A 23,442-nucleotide genomic window follows, 5' to 3' on the forward strand; every position below is an offset into this window, starting at 1 on the left:
AAAGGACTTGTTTGAATTAATCTCTCTTGGACAAGCTCATTTTGCTTAGACTTAACCCCTGCTTCCTTCCTGTTCTTGCCTCTCTTGAACACAACGAGTATTTTTAACCTAATGCTTTGGTGGCATGATGAGCGCGTTCCTGTCCAGCCTTGTTCCACCCTTCCTGTCGCTGCCACCACTCCTTGCCCTCCGGCTTAGCTGTAATTGAGAGGACAAATTTTGCATCTAGCCAATGGTACATGGACCCTGAACCTTCTGCATAACTCTCCTCAACATCCATAGTTCCCCTCTGCCCCGATGGACTCTGGGGCAGTTCCTAGGAGACTGGAGGGAGTTTGTTCCTTATTACGGCTGCTACCCATGGGCCAGGTATGGAGCTGAGAGTCAGGTCTCCTTGGGTAATGAGACCATTTCTACTGATGTCTTGCTGTGTGACCTTAGGTATATCTTGTTGCACCACCATGGTTGTCCTTTTGACTTCACCATCTCTGTGACCTTGAGCAAGTGTTTCCCAGCTGTGTGATAATGAGGCTTGCCTTGCAAAGTACCTTCACATCTAGAGATGAAAAGCTGCCTCGTCAGTGGAAAGTTTATTCATTTCCTCTATTAGGCAGGTGCCACTGTCTCCCAAGTTGGGGTGAAGTGTCTTCTATTGTCGTGTGGTGCCCGTCCTTTACAGCTCTGTTTTTGATTTCCTGGGATGCCGTTTATTACACCATATCAGTGGCATTTTTACTTTGTTCTTCATCAGGCCACTTATTCTATATCTTCGGGTTTTATGCTGTCACCCATCACTGCAGTGTCTGGGCTTCTTCCATGTAAAGAGCTAGAATTAACTCGAGTGTTGCCCCTAACTTGAGTCCAGTCCACACACAAAATCCTTTCACTGGAGTGTAGGGGTGCTTTTCATTCGAGATGGCTGGCTTGCCAGGGGTGTAGATACAGTCAGCACAACTTGTCAGCTGCTTCCTGACTGCTCTGCAGCGTGGATGCAGCTTAACTTTGCTGGAGTGCTGCTAGTTCTCCTGTGCCTTCCCACAATTCCTGCTGTGAGCCCAGAAAGGACAGACAAGTTATCCCCCAGTTCACTGGGAAAGAATTCATAGAGTGGTTCAGGGTATTGCAGTACAAAGAACCCAGAGATGTGCCCTCGCATGAGGGGCCCGACATGAGTGAATGCAGCGTCAGTGTGGATACAGCCGCTCCAGGGTTCTCTCTCAGTGGGGCTGTTCTTGCTTGAGCTTGGCTAAGGAGAGATTTGCACTGGGGTTGCTCCTCTGCAGCGAAGGTTGTTTTAGGCTGAGTAGATGTAGGTGTCAGTGGTGTGAGAGTCATTCGTGCTACGGTTAAAAGACTTTCTTGAAGAGGAAAATTTTGCAGTATTTTCTAAAGATGATCAAATTACTATTTACTGTTTGTATCCCTGTAGTGCAGGGGTTCTCAAACTGGGGGTCGGGACCCCTCAGGAGGTTGTGATGTTATTACCTGGGGGGTCGCAAGCTGTCAGTCTCCACCCCCAAACCCCACTTTGTCTCCAGCATTTATAATAGTGTTAAATATTTTAAGAAGTGTTTTTAATGTATATGGGGGGAGGGGCGGTCGCACTCAGAGGCTTGCTGTGTGAAAGGGGTCACCAGTACAAAAGTTTGAGAACCACTGCTGTAATGCCTAGGGCAGAGGTCCCCAAACTGTGGGGCGCACCCCCGAACATTCAGGGGTGTGTGGCAGGGCCTGGCCTAGCCCCCACGGGGGTGGGGAGGGAGCCTGGCTGAGGCTCCATTCCTGGCTATGCTCTTGGCCCCAGACTCAACCCTTACTCCTGTCTGCGGTTTCCCCCACCTCCCCCCTGGGAGCCATGGGGCCGCTCCTGGCTCCAGGGAGAGCAGATGGGGGAAGGGAGGGGGGCACGACCATGAAAAGTTTGGGGACCACTGACGTAGGGGCCTCAGTCAAAGACCAGAACACCGTTGTGCTAGGTGCTGTACAAACAGAACACAAAACCCATCTCTGCTCCAAGGGGCTTTTTGATCCAGATCTCATTGACTGAGAAGGCTTTGGCCCCTCCCTCAATAACATTAACACCCAGATGGACCTCTCTGGAGTAAAGTTATCCTCCATTTTAAAAATTGGGAAACTGAGGCAAAGATGTGGTCACTCAGTAAGGCTGATGGTCCTGAGTTTTGTTTTCCCTGGCGTAAACCATGAGCAGCTCCATTGACCTCAGTGGAGCTACGCTGTTGTAAAACGGTTGTGGTAGGAAAGTCAGGGCCTGTTGTGATGATGGCGTTAGGATCAGGCTTCAGTGGAGTTAATCCAGATTGACACTGGTGTGACTATGCAGAATCGGACCCCAAGAATGTAAGATCTTCAGATCTAGCCACCTCCCAGTTAGATTTGGTTACAGCTTGGCTCAGAATTTTGCCAACTCTCTTCTCCACCACTTTTCCAGTTCAGTATATTTCTCACTCTCTGCACCTCAGCGTGGTGGTGTTTTTAAACTGCCGCTGTGAACTACTCCACCAGCTGCAAAGCAACAATGAACCAGACCCTAGGTCTTTGCCTTACCGTCCCCAGCCCTAGTGGCTACAAAACGTCCCCTCCAGCTGTGCTCTACGATACACGGTACAGCAAACCCAGGGAGCATCCTTACCTGGACAGAGTTCGGCTCCGGCAGCTGCTGCAACAGAGAGGAAGCATGTTTTCTGTTTGACGGCTAAGCTCCAAGTTACAACTGCTCTGACGATGCGTGGCTGTGTGGTTACTCATGGTCTTCTCTTCACAAATCAGGTGAACTGGTTATCTATTTTAAAAAAAACGGGGGGGGCGGGGGGGAGGCGAGGCGGAGAGGAAATCAGGCAGTTTCCTGTTTGTTTGTGCTGAACAAAAACGTGTTTGGTTGTTCTGAGTGATAAGTGAGCCTGCAAGCAGCCTTAGAGAGTCCAGAGCTCAGCTATGCAAATTAACATTAGAGAAATTATAAAGATGCAGGTTGAACTCTTCCTCCATATTAAAAACCTCAACCATCAAATCATCTTGGGACACTTAAAACGAGGGAGCGAAGGGATGGAGGCCCTCACCCTAGCTTGCACCCATCGTAGGTCAGCAGTGACTGGAGCCGCTGACCAGATGATTGCCCACGGGCAGCATCCGTGAAATGAGTTTGGCAGTTCTCAGTCTAGTCCCTACTTGGAAAAGCACCAATGCACTTGGCCCCCGTTGTCTCTTGTTGGAAGTCTCCGCTGGCCCAAGACATGGGGCATCCAGCTCAGGCCTGAGAGATGTTGGGGGCGAAATGCTGGGGTTAAGCATGCACTGCTGTCCCTGTTCGGTGGCTAAATAAATACAGGACCTTGGTCTTAAAGGCTGCCAGGCTAGCACCATCTACCAGCTCTAAATTCACTTAAATTGTGCAGAACAGATAAAATAAATGAGAGTACTGGGTCCTGGTGGATCCCTCTGCCGCTGATAAATTACAGCATTAATTGTAGGCAGCAGGACTCCAGCACAACAGGATGGATGTAATCCCTGCACAGCTTAATATTCCTCCTCTCCAGCTCTTGGTTTCATCATTTCTATCCCCCTGTGGAGCAGCTGTGAGAAGATCCCAAATGGATTCCAAGCAGCAGTCTACTGTGGAATGAGAGGTGCTGCGTTAGACTTGCAAGAACGACGTGCTTTCAACACCACCTTTTTCTTCCTGCTTGTGGATTCACAATCAGGCAAAAACTTTGCCGCTGGATTTGCCCCTGGGCACTGGGTGCAAGAAACTTCCTGCATCTGGATTCACCACTAGGGATAAGGTGTGCAGCAGCTGTTGTGAGTAATATTGTATCTCCAGAATCGGGTGCACAGGGGATGCTGCCATGCTGGGCATGGAAATTGGCAGGGGAAAGGATTAAACAAGGAAGCTGCCTATTGAGAGCTGAGAACAGTTCCACACAGGCAGGACAGACAAGTTCTCCCACAATCCCAAATCCTTGAATGGAACCTGCTAGTGAGGCACTAAGAACCCTGCCATATGTACCGTCCGCAAGAGCCCAAGCATCAGACAGGAGTCGGTGCCCTTCCAGAGTAGATGCAGCTACACTGGTAGGGGTGAACGTACCAATGCAACATGCTTGGTAAGCACAGGTTTCATGTGCAGGTGCCCGGGCATGGGTACTCTGTGCTGTGTAGATGTGACCAAAGACACAATTGTCGTAGCTACCAGAAGCTTGGCACAAGACACATTGAACAGGGAAACGGGCAGCACAGCTTGAATGAGATGCCTTAGTACTGCAGCAGTAAACCAGTGAAATGAGCAAGGGAGATTGGTTTGAAAAAGCCTGCCCTGGCAAGGAGTCTGGTATCACGGGTTTAGTGGGATAACCTGGCATAGAAGGGGTGAAAAATGCAGCTGAGCACCCAAACTTTGTTTGCACATGAACGTGTGACAGATTTCACACCAATGGTTTGCATGTTTAGTGCTGGCCCATTACTTTCTCAGTATTGTCTTTGCCCTCAAGGTCCGGGAAGAGTCTTTCTCCTCTGAGGGTACCCTGACCTCTTTACTCACCTGCCCTGATTGCAAGGGAAACACCCTCTTTTCTTTTCCTTTTCTGGCCGCAAGTTCTGCTCTGCTCAGGAGATTTATTGCTGCCATCTAGTGGTGCTACAAGGACAAAGCCTGCTCCCGACTGCTCCCCCTGCCCCCTAAACACAGTATTCCCTCTGTAGATCTCTGCTTCTCAGTGAACGAAATGGCCTGTCGTGGCTGGAGGCTGCAGCCCTCATATCCCACCTGGTGAATTAGCCCCCCTGACTTTCAGTGTCTAAATTATCTTCACAGATACCCGTAAGAAACTGGAGAAGCCATGGATTTGTCCGAACACGATGCTGCTATCAGTGTCAGTCAGTGGGGTAAGTAGCTACAGGGAGATTTTGGAAACACAGAGGGGCATTTTTTTGTTGTCGGTATGGAACAATAAACAGGAAAGATTCTGCACTGGGCATTGCTTGGAGTGACTTCCTTTTTTGTTTCTAGTATATATTTAGTGATAGAGTCCCCTCCAACATTCACTGAAGAGATGCACTGATGTGAGGTGGACACATACCTGGTGGAAAGACCAAATATGGCAAGGAGAGGGGAATTCAGTCTTCACGGTCCGGTCAATCCCCTTTTCTGAGAAGGATGCCCATTAGTGGGGATAGTGGTGTTTGACTGCAGACACCTTATCTACTGAGAATTAACTCAAGGTCTTTCAACTTCAATTCAGCTAGCACACCCCACCACCATCCATCTTTGGTCATCGCTTCCCCATGTTGGAGTCTAGCACAAAATTACCTCTGCGCTTGGCACCTTTGGATGACAGGCGAGTACCATTGCTTCCTCGCTGCCTAAGACTGATCTCTCAGGAACAGGCTTCAAGCGTGTTGGTGGGGCAAGATGGAGGAAGCTAGTGCTGCGACTTTCCATGGTGCCCCAGTTCTGCTGGTTAGTAGAGATCGGACTGCCTCCTGCAGGGGTGCCTATCCAGCACCCCTCACTACCACTGAGTAAGTTCCTCTTCCGTAACTTCCCAATGATTGCATGCACCCTGCCACGACGGTCTCTCCACTAACACAGAATCCCTTTCTTAGGTAGGAAAGGGCAGAGACAGGTGGGTCTAGCAACTCCAGCTAAATTAAGCCCAGGGGGCTCACCTAGGACTCCTCAGTAGTGGGAGGAAGGTGTTAACGGAAAAGAGAGAGGGGAATAAGAAACAGTGTGCTTTAACCAGGAGATCATCAGTGGTAACAAAACAACCTACCTTGCACTGAGAAGCACAAGATGTACAGGCCTCTAACCTGTCCCCATTTTTTTGACCTTCGGTGCATCTTAGTCCTTGCCCGTTTCACATTTATTGTTTGTTATTGACATCATAAATGCGGAACCTGAAGCCACATTCTTCAAGAGGGCATGAGGGTGCTGACTTTTTAAATAATTCTGCTGGGAGTTGCAGACTTGAGCCTGAAGTCCTCTCTAAACCCATCAGGACAAGTACAGAACGGGTCGTGGCACTGCAAGTGTCCTCCAGACTGCCCTGCCAGCATCTTAACCTTGGTTATGGAAGCTCCCAGCCTCGCGGGGGGAAGAGGGAGAGAGGAGGGAAGATCAGCCTTTGGCTCAGTTCAGTCCCGGAGTTCTCTGCTGAGACTGTCAAGGAGTCTGCTAATTAGTACGAAGTGTGGTGGTGTTTTCGGGTGACATGTTCCAACTGTACACAGAGAACTGGGCTGACAGCTCCAAGCTCGGTCGGCATAGCCCATGAGAGGCTGATGCCTTTGTTACGGCTGGACTCAGTCAAAGCTGCATCCGTCAGGGTAGAGGCTCTGTATCCTACCCTGATCCCCCAAGCCACCCACTTACCCAGCCCTCATTTCAAGCGTCCTGTGCTGCTATTTTTCTCATGTCCCTGATTTTGGGGTCATTGCCCACTGCTGGAGCTTGGCCGGGAGACATGATGCCACATGTTCTACCACCCTGGAAAACTACTGTAGGCACGGGATAGCCAAGAGATTCTCCCTGCAGGTGGTGGGACAAATGCAGCTTTCAAGAGGAGCTTTGAAATTCTCAGTCTCATGACAGCTCTGGCTTAAAACCAGAGGCAGCTGGAGGAAGGGTAACAGGGCCGGTAACCACTAGAACATTTGTGAAAAGAATTACATCCAAAAGTGGAGGAAATAGTAAGTAATAAGGCCCAGAGGCCACCATTCAGGTCTTCAATCATCTCCTCCAGCGAGGCTAACAGCAAAAGCAGCAGGAAGCGTTCCACTCTGCTGAAAACATGAAACTGGAGGAAGAAGTAACACAGAACAACAGAAGCTGTGAAAGGGATTTTAGATCCACTGTTCTGAGCCCAGCACCTGGCGCATGAAACTTAATCTAGAGAAATGCAGGAAGCACTAAGGGTCTTTAAAGAGGGTCATGGGAGAAGAGTGGAAGCTTCCTTATAGACTGTCTAAAGCAATAAAACCCAGAAATAAAGAATGGGAGCAGTGGAGAGGAAAGCAGGTCTGGAAGTTATTTGGGAATTATTTACCTTTCTGCTCGGACGTTTAAAATACTTTGAAAGCTCAGGCACCTCATCACTGAAAGATCGTACCTTGGCAGCAGAAAGAGGACTGGATGGGATAGGCAACCTTTTACCTTCATGCGGATTCCAGCACAAGGATCAAAAGTGGCCATCAGATGAAAATCAGGGCAGCATTCTCAGATCTGGTCCTACTAGCCAGGTGTTTACACCACCACAGAAACGTAGTGGAATGAGAGGGGCTAGTGCTAAAGCATTTCATTGAGACTGCACTTCACTCATGCCTAATGGGTGCTTCCTTTAGAAAAAAGGAGACACTGCCAGGGGGGGAGACATTTATTTAGGTGTCCAAGCATGGTCATTCCCCAGCCTTGAAGATGCCCTAAATGTTGATGTGATTAAGATGGACAAATACAGTAGTTGGTGGCATTTACAACCAAGTGTGACCAAGACAGTTTTGAGTATATTCCATCTTTACAGTGCCAGAACAGCAAAAGAACTGAATAGCTTTCTCAATGGTCATCACTTGAAACACATCCCACCCAGTCTACGTTGGAGTAACCCTAGCCCGATCTCTCATATCAATCTCCTGAGGAAAATTGCCTTCAGGTGAGGTCATGTAACTATCTGATAAATAAAATTGATCAGCACTCCATGGGGAGCAAATGCTCAAACTCTCCAGTCATCTGCTTTAGCCCTGTTACTCTGCTGCAGCGTACGGTGCTCCAGTCTGGCTCCATTCATCCCATGTCAAGTTGGTGACACACAACTATATTCAATCGTGTGCATCGTAACTGGCTCGCTTTGGCCCACACCGGTATCATGGTTCCTCACATTAAGCAACATCGCTCCTCCCCACATCTGGAAGTCCAGTTGGTGAATCTTTGCAGCAGCAGCCTTGCAAGATGTCTTCTATTCACTGGTTTCAGCGAAAAGTTTCTCAACAGCTTATCAGAGCATTTTGATTCTCACACTAAGTGCAAACAGGAAGCCCAGCAACAGACATGTGAAGGTTAGTATTTTCTAGTGCAGGGGTCGGCAGCCTTTCAGAAGCGGTGTGCCGAGTCTTCATTTATTCACTCTAAGGTTTCGGGTGCCAATAATACATTTTAATGTTTTTAGAAGGTCTCTTTCTATAGGTCTATAATATATAACTAAATTATTGTTGTATGTAAAGTAAATAAGGTTTTAAAAATGTTTAAGAAACTTCATTTAAAATTAAATTAAAATGCAGAGCCCCCCGACCGGTAGCCAGAACCTGGGCAGTGTGAGTATCCCTGAAAATCAGCTTGTGTGCTGCCTTTGGCACCCGGGCCATTGGTTGCCTACCCCTGTTCTAGTGGAAGACGGCTCAAGTTTTAATTCAAGAGCTCCACTGCTCAAGCCAAGTTTTATTTAACCAAAAGCAATTTGGTTTTGCTCCAGTTCCACTGCTTGGGAATTGTGCTCAAGACACACCCTTCTTTTGAGCCAGAGAGAATCTTGCTGCTGGGGACTTTTGCTTTGTGACCTGAAATAGCAACAGCAAGAAGCACCTTTTTTCAGAACTTGGTTCTTTTAAGAAATGAAACATGACAAAGCTGGGCAGGGTGGTGGTTTCATTTATTGAAGGCTGGGTTATACAATTTCATCTTTCACATCCTCATTGTAATTCAGGTTCCCTAAATAAAAACGCAGCGGTGGTGCTGCAGCAAATCATACTGCCAAAATCAGACTGTCTGAACCGTGGAACATTAAGTCAGACCACCTTTGTCCGAAGTAGACACAAATGCCACCACATTTACCAACCTTGGTGGAGACCGAACCCCGTGTACAACAGGGAGTCACAGCACTCGGGACACCAAGGAGGGGGAGGAGGCGGAGAGGGGGAACTATTTCATTATGCACAGAAGGAATGTTTCCTGTATAGTAGAAAAAGCTTCACTTCTACATCAGGAAAGTTCCACCTTTTGGAAAGGGTGGAACGCAGCTGCTGACACCCCCAGACACATGCCATAAGGTCACACCTCCTGCCTACAATGCCACGGTTCAGAAAGCCAATCAGAGCAGAGCTGCTAACCTGACAACAGATGTCCTCTTAGCCTCAGCTGACACCTGCAAAACACTGGGTTGACCAAGGAAGAAGGCCCTCAGCACTCTCATTCCCTTTCTGTAGGCAGCGGGACAAATAGCAGTAGTCCAGGGCCCGCGTGCCATTGCTTATATTGACCGTGCTTTGTGAAGCATGACAAAATCTCACTGGTACAAAATTTCTATGGTTAAGAGAGAATGGCCTGGGCTACTACAGATTCATCCAAGAAGCGAACACAAGACATCATTTTCCCCCGCCCCACTCTACCCCAGATTCTCAAGCTGCCGGAAAAGAGGCAATTTCTTCCATCTGGTTTACTGACCATTGCAGCTTCTGCACTGAGCGTACAAGGCCACCGAAGGAACTCAGTATTCTTGTCAAAGAGAGCTGAGTGTTATGAGATTGAGGATGCATTTAATTTTGTTTCCTTTGCTTTACCCAATCAGGAAATCTCAATGATTTTTTTTTTGTTTAAGGGATTATTTAGAGGCAATTAGGTGGCTGCAATACTATGTTCACTGGGGCAGCTGGAGCAGCACCGACTGGCCTGACGGCAGGTAGGTGATGTTGCGGGACCGTGAGAGCTGGTAAGCGATGTCTTCAGCTGCCTCCAGCTTGCGCAGTTCAATCAGGCCGTCGCCGGCTGCAGTCAGCGCGGTGGCAACCAGCTCGGCTGCTATTGAGTCCCCCTCAGCAGTAATGACAGCTGCTTTTTTCTGCTGCTCAGCCTGCAAGGGGAGCGAAAAAGAACGGACATGTAGGGTAGGAATAGGTGGAATGAAGAACCTGAAAAGCAGGAGGAAAATGCAGCTGCTGTCCTTGGCGATTTAAGACCTGAACTTCCCCTCTCCCTCACAGCCTTAACAAGGGAGCTCAGCCAGGCCATTAATTGACAAGAAATGAGGGGCACTGGCAAAGTAAGAGATCCCAGCTAAAGGTGCACAGACTTGCTTCCTTACCAACTTACAACTGGAATGGTTAGTTTCACTTTGTTTCCAATCAGTTTCATTTTCAGCATGTGTCAATATGAAACTTGTGTTTCCAACGATGCCCAGGAGTTTTGTAAACAAGACTATTTTTTATTGAAACTTTCAATGCTTTGCACTCAGATCAGCCAAGGATCTCCCAGTACAATGCAAAGAATTAAGCCACACAGCACCCACCTGAAGTAGGTACTATACCCATTCTCCAGACTGGAACATGGAGAGCTTAATTGACTGTTTCAAAGATTCAGCAAGTCAGAAATCCCCTCCTTTAAAAACCTCCCAGAGAACATTACTATTCAGTAATGATTTCAGAACTCAGCAGAACAGCACAGCTTTGGGGTGTGACTATTAAGAACAGATTGAGCCTGTTTGTTTTGTGGCATGCTTTCCTGGTCAGAGCATTCTTAAGTGCTTCAGAACACTGGACAGATGAATAAAAAAATAAATAATATACCTATCTCCTAGAACTGGAAGGGACCTCGAAAGGTCATAGAGTCCAGCCCTCTGCCTTCACTAGCAAGACCAAGTACTCATTTTTGCCCCAGATCCCTAAATGGCCCCTTTGAGGATTGAACTCACAACCCTGGGTTTAGCAGGTCAATGCTCAAACCACTGAGCTATCCCTCCCCCCAATGAATGTTACTAGTCAGGGTAGGAACTGGATGACACTTGAGTCAGTTCCCAGCCTGAAGTCGTCCACGGGCACCTACCTTTTCCACTATGAATCTGGCTCTCTCTGCTTCCTGCTGGGCCACCTGCTTCAATTCTACTGCCTCCGTGAACTCCTTCCCAAAGGTCAGATGTGTCTGAGGGGGGAGAAATAAGCAAGATGAGAGTACCCATTAGGACAGTTCTGCTGCTAGGAACCACTCACCATCTGAGAGGCAGGAAAACTGCCTGTATCACTGAAGCTGGAGGAGAGAAGAGGAAGGAGATCCCTCTTCCTCAGAGATCTTATTTGGTATACTGGACCAAGAAGGAGAGCCACACCATGTTCTACAGTGAACTCAGATCTGATGTAAACAGGCATAGCTCCATTGACGTGAATGGAGCAGCCGCCTCTTCGATCAGGTTTGACTCCATTTCTACCTTCAACTGGTTTCTGTTTGAATTTAATGGGCGGTGAGGGGTGGGGGAGAACAGAGCTGAAAAGCATTTACTAAGTAAAACCCCCCAAAATTGGGTAACGGAATCATCCCACAGTAGGCTTTAGACTCAGGCAACATGTACACTACAGCCGGGGTCAATGCTCTGAGATCGATCCACTGGTGGTTGATTTAGCGGGTCTAGTAAAGACCTGCCAAATTGACAGCGGATCGCTCTCCAGTCGACCCCTGTACTCTACCCCCGACGAGAAGAGTAAAGTAAGTCGTTGGGAGAGTTTCTCACGTTGACCCCCTGCGGTAACTCAACCTAAGGTATATCGACTCCAGTTGTGTAGTGTAGGTCGCCTTACTGCAGTACTGCAGACATAGCGTCACAGAAACATTACACTATCCTTCCATAAAGTCCTGTTGTAACTTCCCAATGCAGCCAGTAGGGGGAGCTCGCTGTAGGTCAAGCTGTCCTGAAACCGACCCACTTTTCCCGCTCAGTTCTGTACTTGTATTCTCAGCACACTGTTTGAACAGCTGCGCTCTACTGAGATGCTGCAGGGGAAAGGTGAGCCTCCCTCAGCAGCATGTTCAGAAGGCAGCCGCATCAGGTAGAAAGAGCCAATACTCACTTCCAGAAGGGAAATACTGGGACAGGGAACACACCTCACCAAGAATGTTTTTCTAAGGAATACATCCTGCACCTCCAAAGCCAAGTCCAGAGTCTGCTCTGATAGGCTACTGTAGGGAAATCCCAGCAGTGCAGTGCAGGTAATAAAATGATTTCAGTTACAACAAGCACTAGAGCAGAGCTCACCTCAAGGATGGTCTCAGAACAGGGGGTAGCCAGGAGGAGGAATTAATTGTTGGCAGAAAACTGAAGGGAAAGATGCCAAACAAGGTTTGGATTTTTTTTTTACTGGGCGCTCAGGGTATTGTAGCTTGTCCTGCAGGGTTTCAGAGGCCCTGGTGAGAGATCCCCTTATGTACATATAGGGCCTTCCACAAGAGTCTCTAAGCAGTTTGTAAACCGAGGCACAGTTGTCAGCCAGCAAGTCAGTACAGCCCAGGTCCTCAAGGATTTGCTCAAGTCACAGTAACTCAGTAACAGCCGCCAGGAACAAAACCCAATAACTAACTACCAGCACCCTGTCCTAGCCACTGAGGGTATGTCTACACTGGGAGAAAAAAAAACCTGAGACACTGAGCGTCAGAGCCCAGATCAGCTGACATGGGGCTGGGCTAAAAATAGCAGTGTAGATGTTTGGCCTCCAGCATGAGCCCCCAGACTTTCCCCACATGCAGAATCTCAGAGCCCAGGCTCTAGCCTGAGCCCAAACAGCGACACTGCAATTTTTATAGCCCCAGCCACGGGTATTTTATTGCAGTGTAGACTTACCCAATGTATCATGTTCCTCCCCTGACCTAGGATAAAAACCACAAGTCCCAGCCTTCAATCCCACTATACACTTGCTGGCTCTTATCTGAGCAAACTCCTAAAAAGGGAGAGCTCTTACCAAGGAAACGTCATCTAGGATGAGGCCAAAGGTATCTGCTCGCTCCGTGAGGTCTTCGCTCACTTGCCTGGAAACCAGCTCTCTCTGTGTGATCAGCTCTCCTGCGTCAAAACGAGCCTGAAGCCAGGACAGGCAGCAGACGTGAGAGGGGAAAGAGACACGCACAGACAACATGCAGATTCTAACAAAGGAGAGCTCACGACATCTTGAGCGTCTCCACCCAGCTTTCCCCACCACAGACAAGGAGGTTTTGGGGGCTGCAGCCTAAGGGAGAATTCCAGCCCTTTTCATTGGCAGCCTACTTGCAACTGATTGTCAAGGACACTCCCTGTGCCCCTTATAGCATCCTCTATTACAGCAGTACAGTTCCTGCTGCTGCTCCTCCTTTCCTTCCAATTCCTATCATCCTTTGTTCTTCCTTCTCTTGCCCCGTCCCAGCCCCCACCCACACACCCCTTTCTTTTTTCTCCCTATAGTGTGTTTGTACTGTGTAGCTCCTCTCCCTCTACTTTCCAGAAGGCCACATGTTTTTGCAGCTTACTCCTACAAGACTGGAGAAGAGAAGCCTAGCTTGGGGACGGGGCTGCCTGAGGCTTCTTCACAGGAAGCTGAGAGGGAAGGTGGGCAGTTTTCAAGGAGCTGCCTGCGCCTCATGCCGCAGGTGAAGCAGACAGGTGTGCAGTGTGCATGTAAATCCGGGTTCGTTCAGCTCTCCACAGATCCTGCACACACCCCACCCCCAGATGAGTCTGGTGTCCCCACACCCAAAGAGCAGGAAATGCTGAGCTACTTGTTCCTTTGAATTAAACAGGCTCCCATCCAGTCCTTAAGCACAAGCTACAGCAGTGACTGCCCAGCAGGGCCTACATGATAGTGTGTGCGCTGTACCTACTCAGTGGGTGAGTTTAAGTACATACAGAGGTGAGGAGAGGGACTCCTTTTGCTGGCAAGGCTGGGAAGCCCCACTGCGATTCAAGGCTGGAGAAGGGGCTGAAGATAGCCCCACTCAAGAGTGAACAGTTTTGAGGAGCGTCAAAATGAACTCAGCTCCCCATGCTCAACAAGACAGTATCTGATGGAACTATCAACTCTTCCCAACAGGGGGATGGCAGAGAAGCTAACAGCAGTATGACCATCTCCATTCTCTGGAGGACAACTTGCAGGAGGGGGTCTCTAGTCTGGAGCATTGAACGATCCATGCTAAATTAGGCCTCTTGCTGCTAGAGGAAGATCACTGCAGCACAACTGGCACAAGCCGTTTCATGGTCCTTACCACAACAGACTTTAGGATCTCAGTGGTGATGGATGGCAGTACACGCTCGTCATAATCCTCTCCGAGGCTAGTGAAAATTCGAGGTAACTGGGCGGCAACTGGTCTAAACAAGATACGCAGTGTGATGTTCACATTCTGTAGATCTGCAGAGATAGGTGCATGAGTCAGACAACAAATCACAGGGACAAGGGATAGCATGCGATTGCTCTTTCCACAGTCACCAAATAGAAGAAAGACAAATGTGTTCAGATCTCTTCCTTCCCCCAAAATTTGCAGCAGCAGGTCTCTCTCCTGCTCAATTTGTCCTTTTATTGTCTCTTTCACTGGGAATCTCAACACCTCTTACAAACATGATTTAAGCTTTGTCTTGCTTCTGAGGCTGGGAATTATTTATCTGACTCTACATATGGGGAAACTGTCTTTAAGGGACAACCTCAAGGCCTGAGGAAAGGGTTCCTTATCACTGCCCATCACAGAACAGACTACTGGCAGAGGCCACGTGCCAGATTGACGCTAGCACCCATGGGATTGCCAACCAGAAAGGACAAGAGCCCTATCCTGATTATCATTTTCTGTAAGGACACAGGCCATGAAAATCAAGCCTTCCCGTCCCTCTGGCCCTGCCTACTTAGCCCTATTTTGTCCCCGGGATCCCATCCCCATTAGCTTATTTTGCTAAGTCACCCAAAAGCAACACGAGAATAAGGGACAGGACATAGGATCAAAGAGGTGCTTTGAGGAGGTACAATCTCACAAGGCCTTAACGTTGAGGCACTAAAGCCCTTACTATATAAGAGCACTATCCTGCGAGGTGCTGAAAACCTTTTTCTGCCATCACCTTCATGGGGAGTGCAAGGCAGCCAACATTTTGCAGGACTGAGCTCTACTTGACATGGGCACTAAGGGTATGTCTGCACCGGCTAGCCTCGGGTGTCTAACTGTAGTGTAGACACACCCTAAGGGACTCTGGGTGAACAACACCAATGTTGCTCTCACAGCTGCCACTTGCCCAGACCGCTCACCTTTGCTGCCAGTGATGACAGGGACGTTACGTGGGCGAGAACGACAGTCAAAGATGATTGGTTTCTGTACCCAGGGGATGAGAAAGTGGGTTCCTTCTCCTACCACCACATCTTGAACACCACGGAATCGATCAAAGATAACGGCCCTGTGTCCTCCGTCAACTAGAGGAAAAAAAAAAGAGCAGATCACATACTTTAACCTTCATCATTAATCGTACTTTGCACATTACCAAAACGCTTCACAGAGGGTATCACAGGCCTATCCACAATAGTTAAGCCTCTCCAACTCCCAGGGGGCTAATCAAGTATTCTTATTTTACATGGGGAAACTGAGGTACAAGTAAGTTAAGTGACTTTCCCAAAGTCAAGTCAAGTCAGTCAGTAGGAAAGCAAACGATAAAACAACTTCTGGCTCCTAGTCCCCTACTTTCAATCACTAGACCACTCACCTTTCTAGGACACCACAGAAGACAGTTTTCTAGGCAGGAGATTTGATTCTCTGTTTTGTGCACCTTGTGTTGTCAGTTACATTGTTTTCAAATACTAGCAGTTAAGAATGATAATTCTATACACCCATTTTGCACTGGTGTGAGTGACAACACAAGGAGCAGAGCAACCAAGAATGAAGGCCAATTCGGTTAGTTCTCCCAATCCTCAGATCGGATCTTAAGGACTATCTCAAGGCAAATTTATACTCTCTACTAAAAATTAGTGAAGCTGAGATATTTATAAGAGACAGATTATTTCTGCTCCTCACCATTATAGAGAGCGGAGTTGACAACTCCCCCTGCGATGGCTAATCCCAAACCAAATTTGCCAATGTTCTCCAACAGTCTGGAAGCCATTTGTCAGTCCAACTGCAGCCTCTTTGCAGAGTCACACCTGCAAAAATCCAGTAAACATATTAGAAAGGTACTACATAAGGAGCCTATGTTTTCCTCTCTCTCTCTGCAGGACGGAGCAATAAATAACTCCCATTCCCACTGACAGCGTTCATCACAGCAGGAACAGCTGCAGCTCCAGGCTCCCTTCCCAGTCAGATCGCACCTCAAGCCCAGTTGGAGGTTGTTCCCTTGCTACGGGAGCCCAACAGGACTAGCCTCTCTGTGGAGCTCCCCTTCCCTTCTCCTCAGGTTCCAGGCTCCCAGAGGTCAGATGCTGCAAAGGCCACAAACTTCACTCCACTCCATGCCCCCGCACTAGAGCAAGGCTTCCTTCCAGAGACATCCCATCACTAGGGCTGCACTGCTTTGTCCTCCCTCCCAGGACCTCCAAATCCCCCTCCCCAGCCACTCCCCCCCATCATCCTCCCCCTGGCACCAGCCCCTCAAGACAGCCATCCTCCATCCTTCCCAATTCCCCCAGGACGCTCCGACCCCTCCTCCAGCCCTGCTCCCGCTCCTTCCCAACTCCCCCAGGGTCCCCAAACTGACCCTCCCCCATCTTTCTCCAGCCCAACTCCCCCAGGATCCTCCGACCCCTCCTCCCCAGCCCCCTATCCTCCTCCAGCCCTGCTCCCCTGCTTCCCCCAGGATCCCTCCCCAGCCCCCCATACTCCACCCTGCTCCCCCTCCGTCCCAATTCCCCCAGGACCCTCCGACCCCTCCTCCAGCCCTGCTCCCCCGCCTCCCCCAAAACCCACCAACCCCCTCCCTCCCCAGCCCCCCCATCCTCCACCCCGCTCCCCATCCGTCCCAACTCCCCCAGGGTCCCCCAACTGCCCCTCCCCCATCTTTCTGCAACCCAGCTCCCCCAGGACCCTCCGACCCCTCCTCCCCAGCCCCCTATCCTCCTCCAGCCCTGCTCCCCCGCCTCCCCCAGGGTCCCTCCCCAGCCCCCCCATACTCCACCCTGCTCCCCCTCCATCCCAATTCCCCCAGGATCCTCTGACCCCTCCTCCAGCCCTGCTCCCCCGCCTCCCCCAAAACCCACCAACCCCCTCCCTCCCCAGCCCCCCATCCTCCACCCCGCCCCCCCCTCCGTCCCAATTCCCCCAGGACCCTCTGACCCCTCCTCCAGCCCTGCTCCCCCTCCTCCCCAACTCCCCCAAAACCCGCCAACCCCCTCCCGCCCCAGCCCCCGCATTCTCCACCCCGCTCCCCCTCCGTCCCAATTCCCCCAGGGTCCCCCAACTGCCCCTCCCCCATCTTTCTCCAGCCCCGCTCCCCTCCTCCCCCAGGACCCTCCAACCCCCCAGCCCGGCTCCCCCTCGGTGCCAACTCCCCCAGGACCCCCCGGCCCCGCTCTCCCGCCAAAGGAGGCCCCACTCCCAGCTCCCGGCCCCACGGCGGGCGGGGCGCCTCACGCGCTCCGGTTCTGGCCCCGGCCTTCCACCTCCCTCTCCGGGTCCGCAGCTAGCGCTCCTCCCCCACTCCCGGCGGGGACCGGACCGGACCGGACCCCCAACTCCCCCCTCCTCCACTCACCTCCTGCCACAGCCCTGACCTCCACATGAGGAGCCAGCCAAACAGCGCCTGCGCAGTCCTCCGCACGCGCGTCTCTCATTGGCTCCCGCAGGCGCAAAGCGCTCTGGGATACGTAGTTCTCCGGCCGCCTCTTGCTCGCCCCTCTCCGGCGAAGCCGAAGGTGGTTAGACTACAACGTCCGGCAGGCATCGCCCGCGGAGCAAAGTCTCTCTCTATTGGTCCCGGCTCTGCCTCGCTAGGCGCACGGCTTCTTGGGAAGTGTAGTCGGGACGCGGGATGCACGTGTTGGAGGAGCTGGTGCCTGAGGGGGCTCGGGTTTGGCTTGGCTCGCGGCTGTTCGCTCCCCGCCCGGTGCCAGGCAGCCAGTGTGATGGGCAAAGAGCCATGCGCCGACCCATGCCACACTTCTCTGCCGGGCAGGGGATCCTGCACAAGACCCTTCCCACCCCACCCTCCCATTTCTCTGGGGGGCAGGGGTTCCCTGAACGGACCGTGCCCTGATCCCTCCCTAAACTCCTCTGGGGGGCAGGGGTTCCCCCAACGGACCGTGCCCTGATCCCTCCCTAAACTCCTCTGGGGGGCAGGGGTTCCCCCAACGGACCGTGCCCTGATCCCTCTCTAAGCGTCTCTGGGGGGCAGGGGTTCCCCCAACGGACCGTGTCCTGATCCCTCTCTAAGCGTCTCTGGGGGGCAGGGGTTCCCCCAACGGACCGTGCCCTGATCCCTCTCTAAACTCCTCTGGGGGGCAGGGGTTTCCCCCAACGGACCGTGCCCTGATCCCTCTCTAAACTCCTCTGGGGGGCAGGGGTTCCCCCAACGGACCGTGCCCTGATCCCTCCCTAAACTCCTCTGGGGGGCAGGGGTTCCCCCAACGGACCGTGCCCTGATCCCTCTCTAAGCGTCTCTGGGGGGCAGGGGTTCCCCCAACGGACCGTGCCCTGATCCCTCTCTAAACTCCTCTGGGGGGCAGGGGTTCCCCCAACGGACCGTGCCCTGATCCCTCTCTAAACTCCTCTGGGGGGCAGGGGTTCCCCGAACGGACCGTGCCCTGATCCCTCCCTAAACTCCTCTGGGGGGCAGGGGTTCCCCCAACGGACCGTGCCCTGATCCCTCTCTAAGTGTCTCTGGGGGGCAGGGGTTCCCCCAATGGACCGTGCCCTGATCCCTCCCTAAACTCCTCTGGGGGGCAGGGGTTCCCCCAACGGACCGTGCCCTGATCCCTCTCTAAGCGTCTCTGGGGGGCAGGGGTTCCCCCAATGGACCGTGCCCTGATCCCTCTCTAAACTCCTCTGGGGGGCAGGGGTTCCCCCAACGGACCGTGCCCTGATCCCTCTGACCTGTCTCTAGCACAGGAGGGCCCCTACAAAGAGCCATTATATCACTGCCCTAGAGCGCTCGTTCCTGTAAAGGGATCCCCAGAAACAGGGCCGGCTTTAGGAAGTGCGGGGCCCAATTCGAACATTTTCGGCGGGGCCCTGGGAGGGATGACTAAAAAAAAGTGTAAAAAAGAAAAAGCCTCTAATTTCTTCCATGTACTATTTGCTTTCCATAGCTATATAAATAATAAAATTATATATTATGTACATTGCATCATATATGCTGTTGATTGGTTATTAATGACGGCCGTTTCACATGTGTGGGTCCCCACCACTCCCTGGGGGTGTGCACATATGTGAGTCCCAGCTGCTCCCTGCCCCCCTCATTGAGGTAGGTGTGCAGGGTTACTGCCCTGGGAACTGCAGGGCAGCAGTGGACATGGGGCTGGCTGGAGGCAGGGCAGGGGCTGAGTGGAGGGAGGGTCTGGCTGCAGGCAGGGCAAGGGGTGCAGGGCTGGCTGGAGACAGGGGAGTGTGGGGCGGGCTGGCTTCAGGCAGGGCCACAGGGGAGTGCTGCAGGGGTTGGCAGGGCTGGAGACAGGGGAGTGCGGGACTGGCTGGCTTCAGGCAGGGGGGTGCAGCAGGGGTTGGCTGGAGACAGGGCAGGGGGGTGCAGGGCTGGGTGCGGGCAGGGCGTGCAGTGCAGGCAGAGGTGTGTGTGGGGCTGGCTGGCTTTGGACAGGGCTGCAGGGGGGTGTGGCAGGGGTTGGCTGGAGACAGGGCTGGGGGTTTGGCAGGGGTTGGCTGTGGGCACAGGGTGCAGAGCTGGCTGCAGGCAGGGGGGGCAGCAGAGGCCATTTAAATAGCCCCCAGAGCCCTGGGGTAGCAGGGCTGCAGGGTAGGGCTTGCCGTGCTCCGGTCGGAGCTCCAGCCGGGGCCGCGGGGCTTGCCGTGCTCCAGCCGGTGCTTTGGTCAGGGGAGCAGGGCCACGGAAGACCCCAGAGCAGACCTCCTGGGGTGGGAAAGTCTGTCTTTACCAGCAGCCTTAGGCAGTCTTCCCATTCACTGCTTCATCATGCCACTCTCTCAGTGGCTGGCAGGGAAACCTGGGTCCACCCTCCTCCAGGTTCCAGCTTAGGGACCCACTAGTCAACAGTCAAGGTCTGGTCTCTTCTAGAACCTTCCTGCCTTTTCCTGAGCCCTAGCTTCGCCTGACTCCAGGTTTGCTAGCCCAACCAGACCTCCCTTCTCCAAGGCTGTAACTACAGAGTTTCCTACCAGTCCCTTTTGCTTCCAATCTCGTGTCTTTATAGTCCCAGTCCAGCTTGTTCCTCCTCAGGTGGGCTCCTTCATTCAGCCAGTCTGCATCAACCCTTTCCAGGCAACAGTGGGGTAAACACCCCATCACAGGAAGGAATGAAAGAGAGAGAGAGAGAGAGAGCAGTGGTTTCCCCAGGAATTGAAATTAGGGGGGGTGTTCGAATTTACAGCGGGGGTGTCAGGACCAATGAGATATATAAAAAAGATATGAATAAAGTAAATGTTTTGTTAGGATTATGCAAATTTAACATAAGAATAATGCAAGTTACACCATAACACATAACAGATCTAGATTTCTAAAAAAATATACATTTTTAAAAAAAGTATTTAATTTAAATTGACTTTTGAAAAGTAAGCCATCATGGGGTAAGAGGAAAGTCCTCTCATGGATCAGTAACTGCTTAAAAGATGGGAAATAAAGGGTAGGAATAAATTATCAGTTTTCAGAATGGAGAGAGATAAATAGTGGTATCCCTGAGGGGTCAGTACTGGGACCAGTGCTGTTCAACATATTCATAAATGATCTGGAAAAATGGGTAAACAGTGAGGTGGCAAAATTTGCAGATGATACAAAACTATTCAAGATAGTTAAGTCCCAGGCAGACTGCAAAGAATTACAAAGGGATCTCATAAAACTGGGTGACTGGGCAACAAAAATGACAGATGAAATTTAATGTTGATAAATGCAAAGTAACGCACATTGGAAAGCAATCTCAACTATACATACAAAATGATGGCATCTGAATTAGCTGTTAACACTCAAGGAAGAGATCTTGGAGTCATTGTGGATAGTTCTCTGAAAACATCCACTCGATGTGCAGCAGCAGTCAGTGATTCCCAACATTCTGTTTGCTTTTTTAAAAAGAACAGGAGGACTTGTGGCACCTTAGAGACTAACAAATTTATTTGAGCATAAGCTTTCGTGGGCTACAGTCCACTTCATCAGATGTAGCCCACGAAAGCTTCTGTTCTTTTTGCAGATACAGACTAACACGGCTGCTACTGTGAAACCTTTGCTTTTTAAAGAAAGGGATAGATAATAAGACAGAAAATATCATATTGCCTCTATATAAATCCATGGCACATGTACACCTTGAATACTGTGTGCAGATCTGGTTACCCCATCCCAAAAAAGACATACTGGAAATGCAAAAAGTACAGAGATGGGCACCTAAAATGATGAGGGGTATGAAACAGGAGGAGCGATTAAAGTGACTGGGAATTTTCAGCTTAGAAAAGAGATGACTAATGGGGATATGATAGAAGTCTACAAAATCTTGACTGGTGCGAAGAAAGTGAATAAGGAAATTTTATTTAATCCTTCAAATAACACAAGAACTAGCAGTCACCCAATGAAATTAATAGGCAGCAGATTTTAAAAAAATAAAAGGAAGTATTTCTTCACGAAATATAAAGTCAGCGCAGGGAACTCTTTTCCAGGGGATGCTGTGAAGACTAAAACTATAACAGGATTTTAAAAAGAACTAGAAAAATTCCTGGAGAACAGGTCCATCTGTGGCTATTAGCCAGGATGAGGAGGGATGCAACACCATGCTCTGAGTGTCCCTAGCCTGTTTGCCAGAAGCTGGGAATGGGCAACAGGGGATGGATCACTTGATGATTCCCTGTTCTGTTCATTCCCTCGGAAGCACCTGGCCTTGACCACTGTTGTAAGACAGGGCACTGGGCTATATGGACTATGGGTCTGACCCAGTATGACCATTCTTATGTAAAAATTAATTATAATAAAAATGTTTAGTAAAGAAACTCCCCAACATAATGACCTCCCAAGATAGCAACAATGTGAGATAACAACCTTGGCAAATACTGCATTTTAAAAATCTTGGCCTACTGGGAAACATTTATATAAGTTTCCATTCCCAGTCACAAATCTAGCATTCTGGAGCAAAGTGACTAAAATATAGTCCAACAAACAAATGTTTATTTAACATGCCCCTGACTTTTCCCTCCACCGCACTCCACTCACCAGTGTTGTCCTTGGTCAGTAGAGACTCAGAGTTCATAGGTACTTTCACGTGAGTACACCTTCCAGGTGGGGGACAAAAAGGCACAGTTTGCTCTGGCCATGGCTGTTCGTTGTGCCACCGTTCACTCCACCACTCTGTTGCCAATGGCCCTGCACGGTCACCTTCTGCTGTCACCTACCACTGTGACCTCTGTGAGTTGGTCTCTTGAGGTTCCACCAGCTCTCAGTGATTTCAGTGTGAGAACCTCACTGCTAGTGCAGGCTGGGCTGTCTCTTCCACAGAAACACTGTACCCACAGGAACACTGTCCCCACAACAGGACTAAGCATTTAGACCTGATTGTCAGTGATTTCAGCTGCAGCAGTGATTTCAGAACAAAAGACTATCTATGGAGCCTAATCAGCTCTGTCTTTAAACAGTGGAGAGGGACAGGTCCCCAACCTCTCTCGATGCCTTCAAATCATCACAGGCTAAGTACAGTTCTACTGCCCTTTACTCATACAATAAGAACAACATTTCATCCCCTCTTCCCCCCACATTCAAGTGGTTTGTAATCCAACCCCAGCCAAAATCTATCACTTGGACAACACAGCTCTGTTTGCTGGATACCTAGGTAGATTAGGTGTGAATGTAAATATAATCTGGCCCTGAAGCCTTAGCTGTCAGGGAGAACTCATTTAGACTTTGCTTACAAATCATCATTTGAAATTATTAGGTTGGCCAACATCACCGAAATGAATGCACTGACATCATAAAAAACAGCTGTATAAGGAAGCAAGGAAGCTAGTCTGTTCATACTTTCCAAATCTATTATACTTTTTCAGATACACATATTTTATCATACACTGTATAAGCTTTTAAAGTGTGTATTAATGTTTCAGTTTAAATTCAGATTTCCAAACAGTCACTAAATTGGTATGTAACTAGCTCACAAAACTGGGGGGGGTGTTGGGAAAATTCGGGGGGGGTGTAGGGAAATCACTGAGAGAGAGAGAGAGAGAGAGAGAGTGTGTGTGTGTAGGGATGGCCCGTTCATATAGGTGAACTAGGCGGTCACCTAGGACGCCAAGTTAAATGGAGTTCCAAATTTAAGGAAAAAAATAAAATTAAAAAAAAGAAAGGAAAAAATGAAAAAAATACAAATAAAATATTCCTTATTTATTATTATTATTATTATTATTCCTGTGTGCGTACGGAAGGAATATGAATTATAATTCATTTCTCTACACTTCTGATAATTTATTAATATGTCAAATCTTTAATTTACTGCAAAAATAAATATTTGAGTGATTTTTTTTTTCAATTTGCAAGGTAGAGTCAAGATGACCCACTCCACAACTTTGATATGCAATAACTCAGCCACAATGAAACACGCCCG

The 23,442-nt window shown here is 49.9% G+C and overlaps 1 protein-coding gene across 1 annotated transcript; it reads right to left on the reverse strand.

Moving 5' to 3' along the window:
* Positions 1-8,637: 8,637 nt before the first annotated feature.
* PHB1 (prohibitin 1) lies at positions 8,638-17,591 on the reverse strand. Its single transcript, XM_044999877.1, has 7 exons — positions 17,442-17,591; positions 15,773-15,897; positions 15,016-15,177; positions 13,994-14,136; positions 12,721-12,837; positions 10,820-10,915; positions 8,638-9,851 (listed from the first exon to the last, which is right to left on the reverse strand). The coding sequence occupies exons 2-7, from the start codon at positions 15,858-15,860 to the stop codon at positions 9,639-9,641; spliced, it is 819 nt and encodes a 272-aa protein (XP_044855812.1). The 5' UTR covers positions 15,861-15,897; positions 17,442-17,591; the 3' UTR covers positions 8,638-9,638.
* Positions 17,592-23,442: the final 5,851 nt, after the last annotated feature.

The sequence above is a fragment of the Mauremys mutica genome, chromosome 25 (assembly GCF_020497125.1).
Source record: "Mauremys mutica isolate MM-2020 ecotype Southern chromosome 25, ASM2049712v1, whole genome shotgun sequence".
NCBI classification, from domain to species: Eukaryota; Metazoa; Chordata; order Testudines; family Geoemydidae; genus Mauremys; species Mauremys mutica.

What these genes read in the sequence shown, in the direction of transcription:
- PHB1 (XM_044999877.1), bottom strand. Translation starts at nt 15,860, where the DNA reads ATGGCTTCCAGACTGTTGGAGAACATTGGCAAATTTGGTTTGGGATTA. An exon ending in TGTCATCACTGGCAGCAAAG is followed by an intron (nt 14,137 to 15,015) that starts GTGAGCGGTCTG and finishes CTATCTCTGCAG; the next exon opens with ATCTACAGAATGTGAACATC. An exon ending in TCCTAGATGACGTTTCCTTG is followed by an intron (nt 10,916 to 12,720) that starts GTAAGAGCTCTC and finishes CTCCCCCCTCAG; the next exon opens with ACACATCTGACCTTTGGGAA.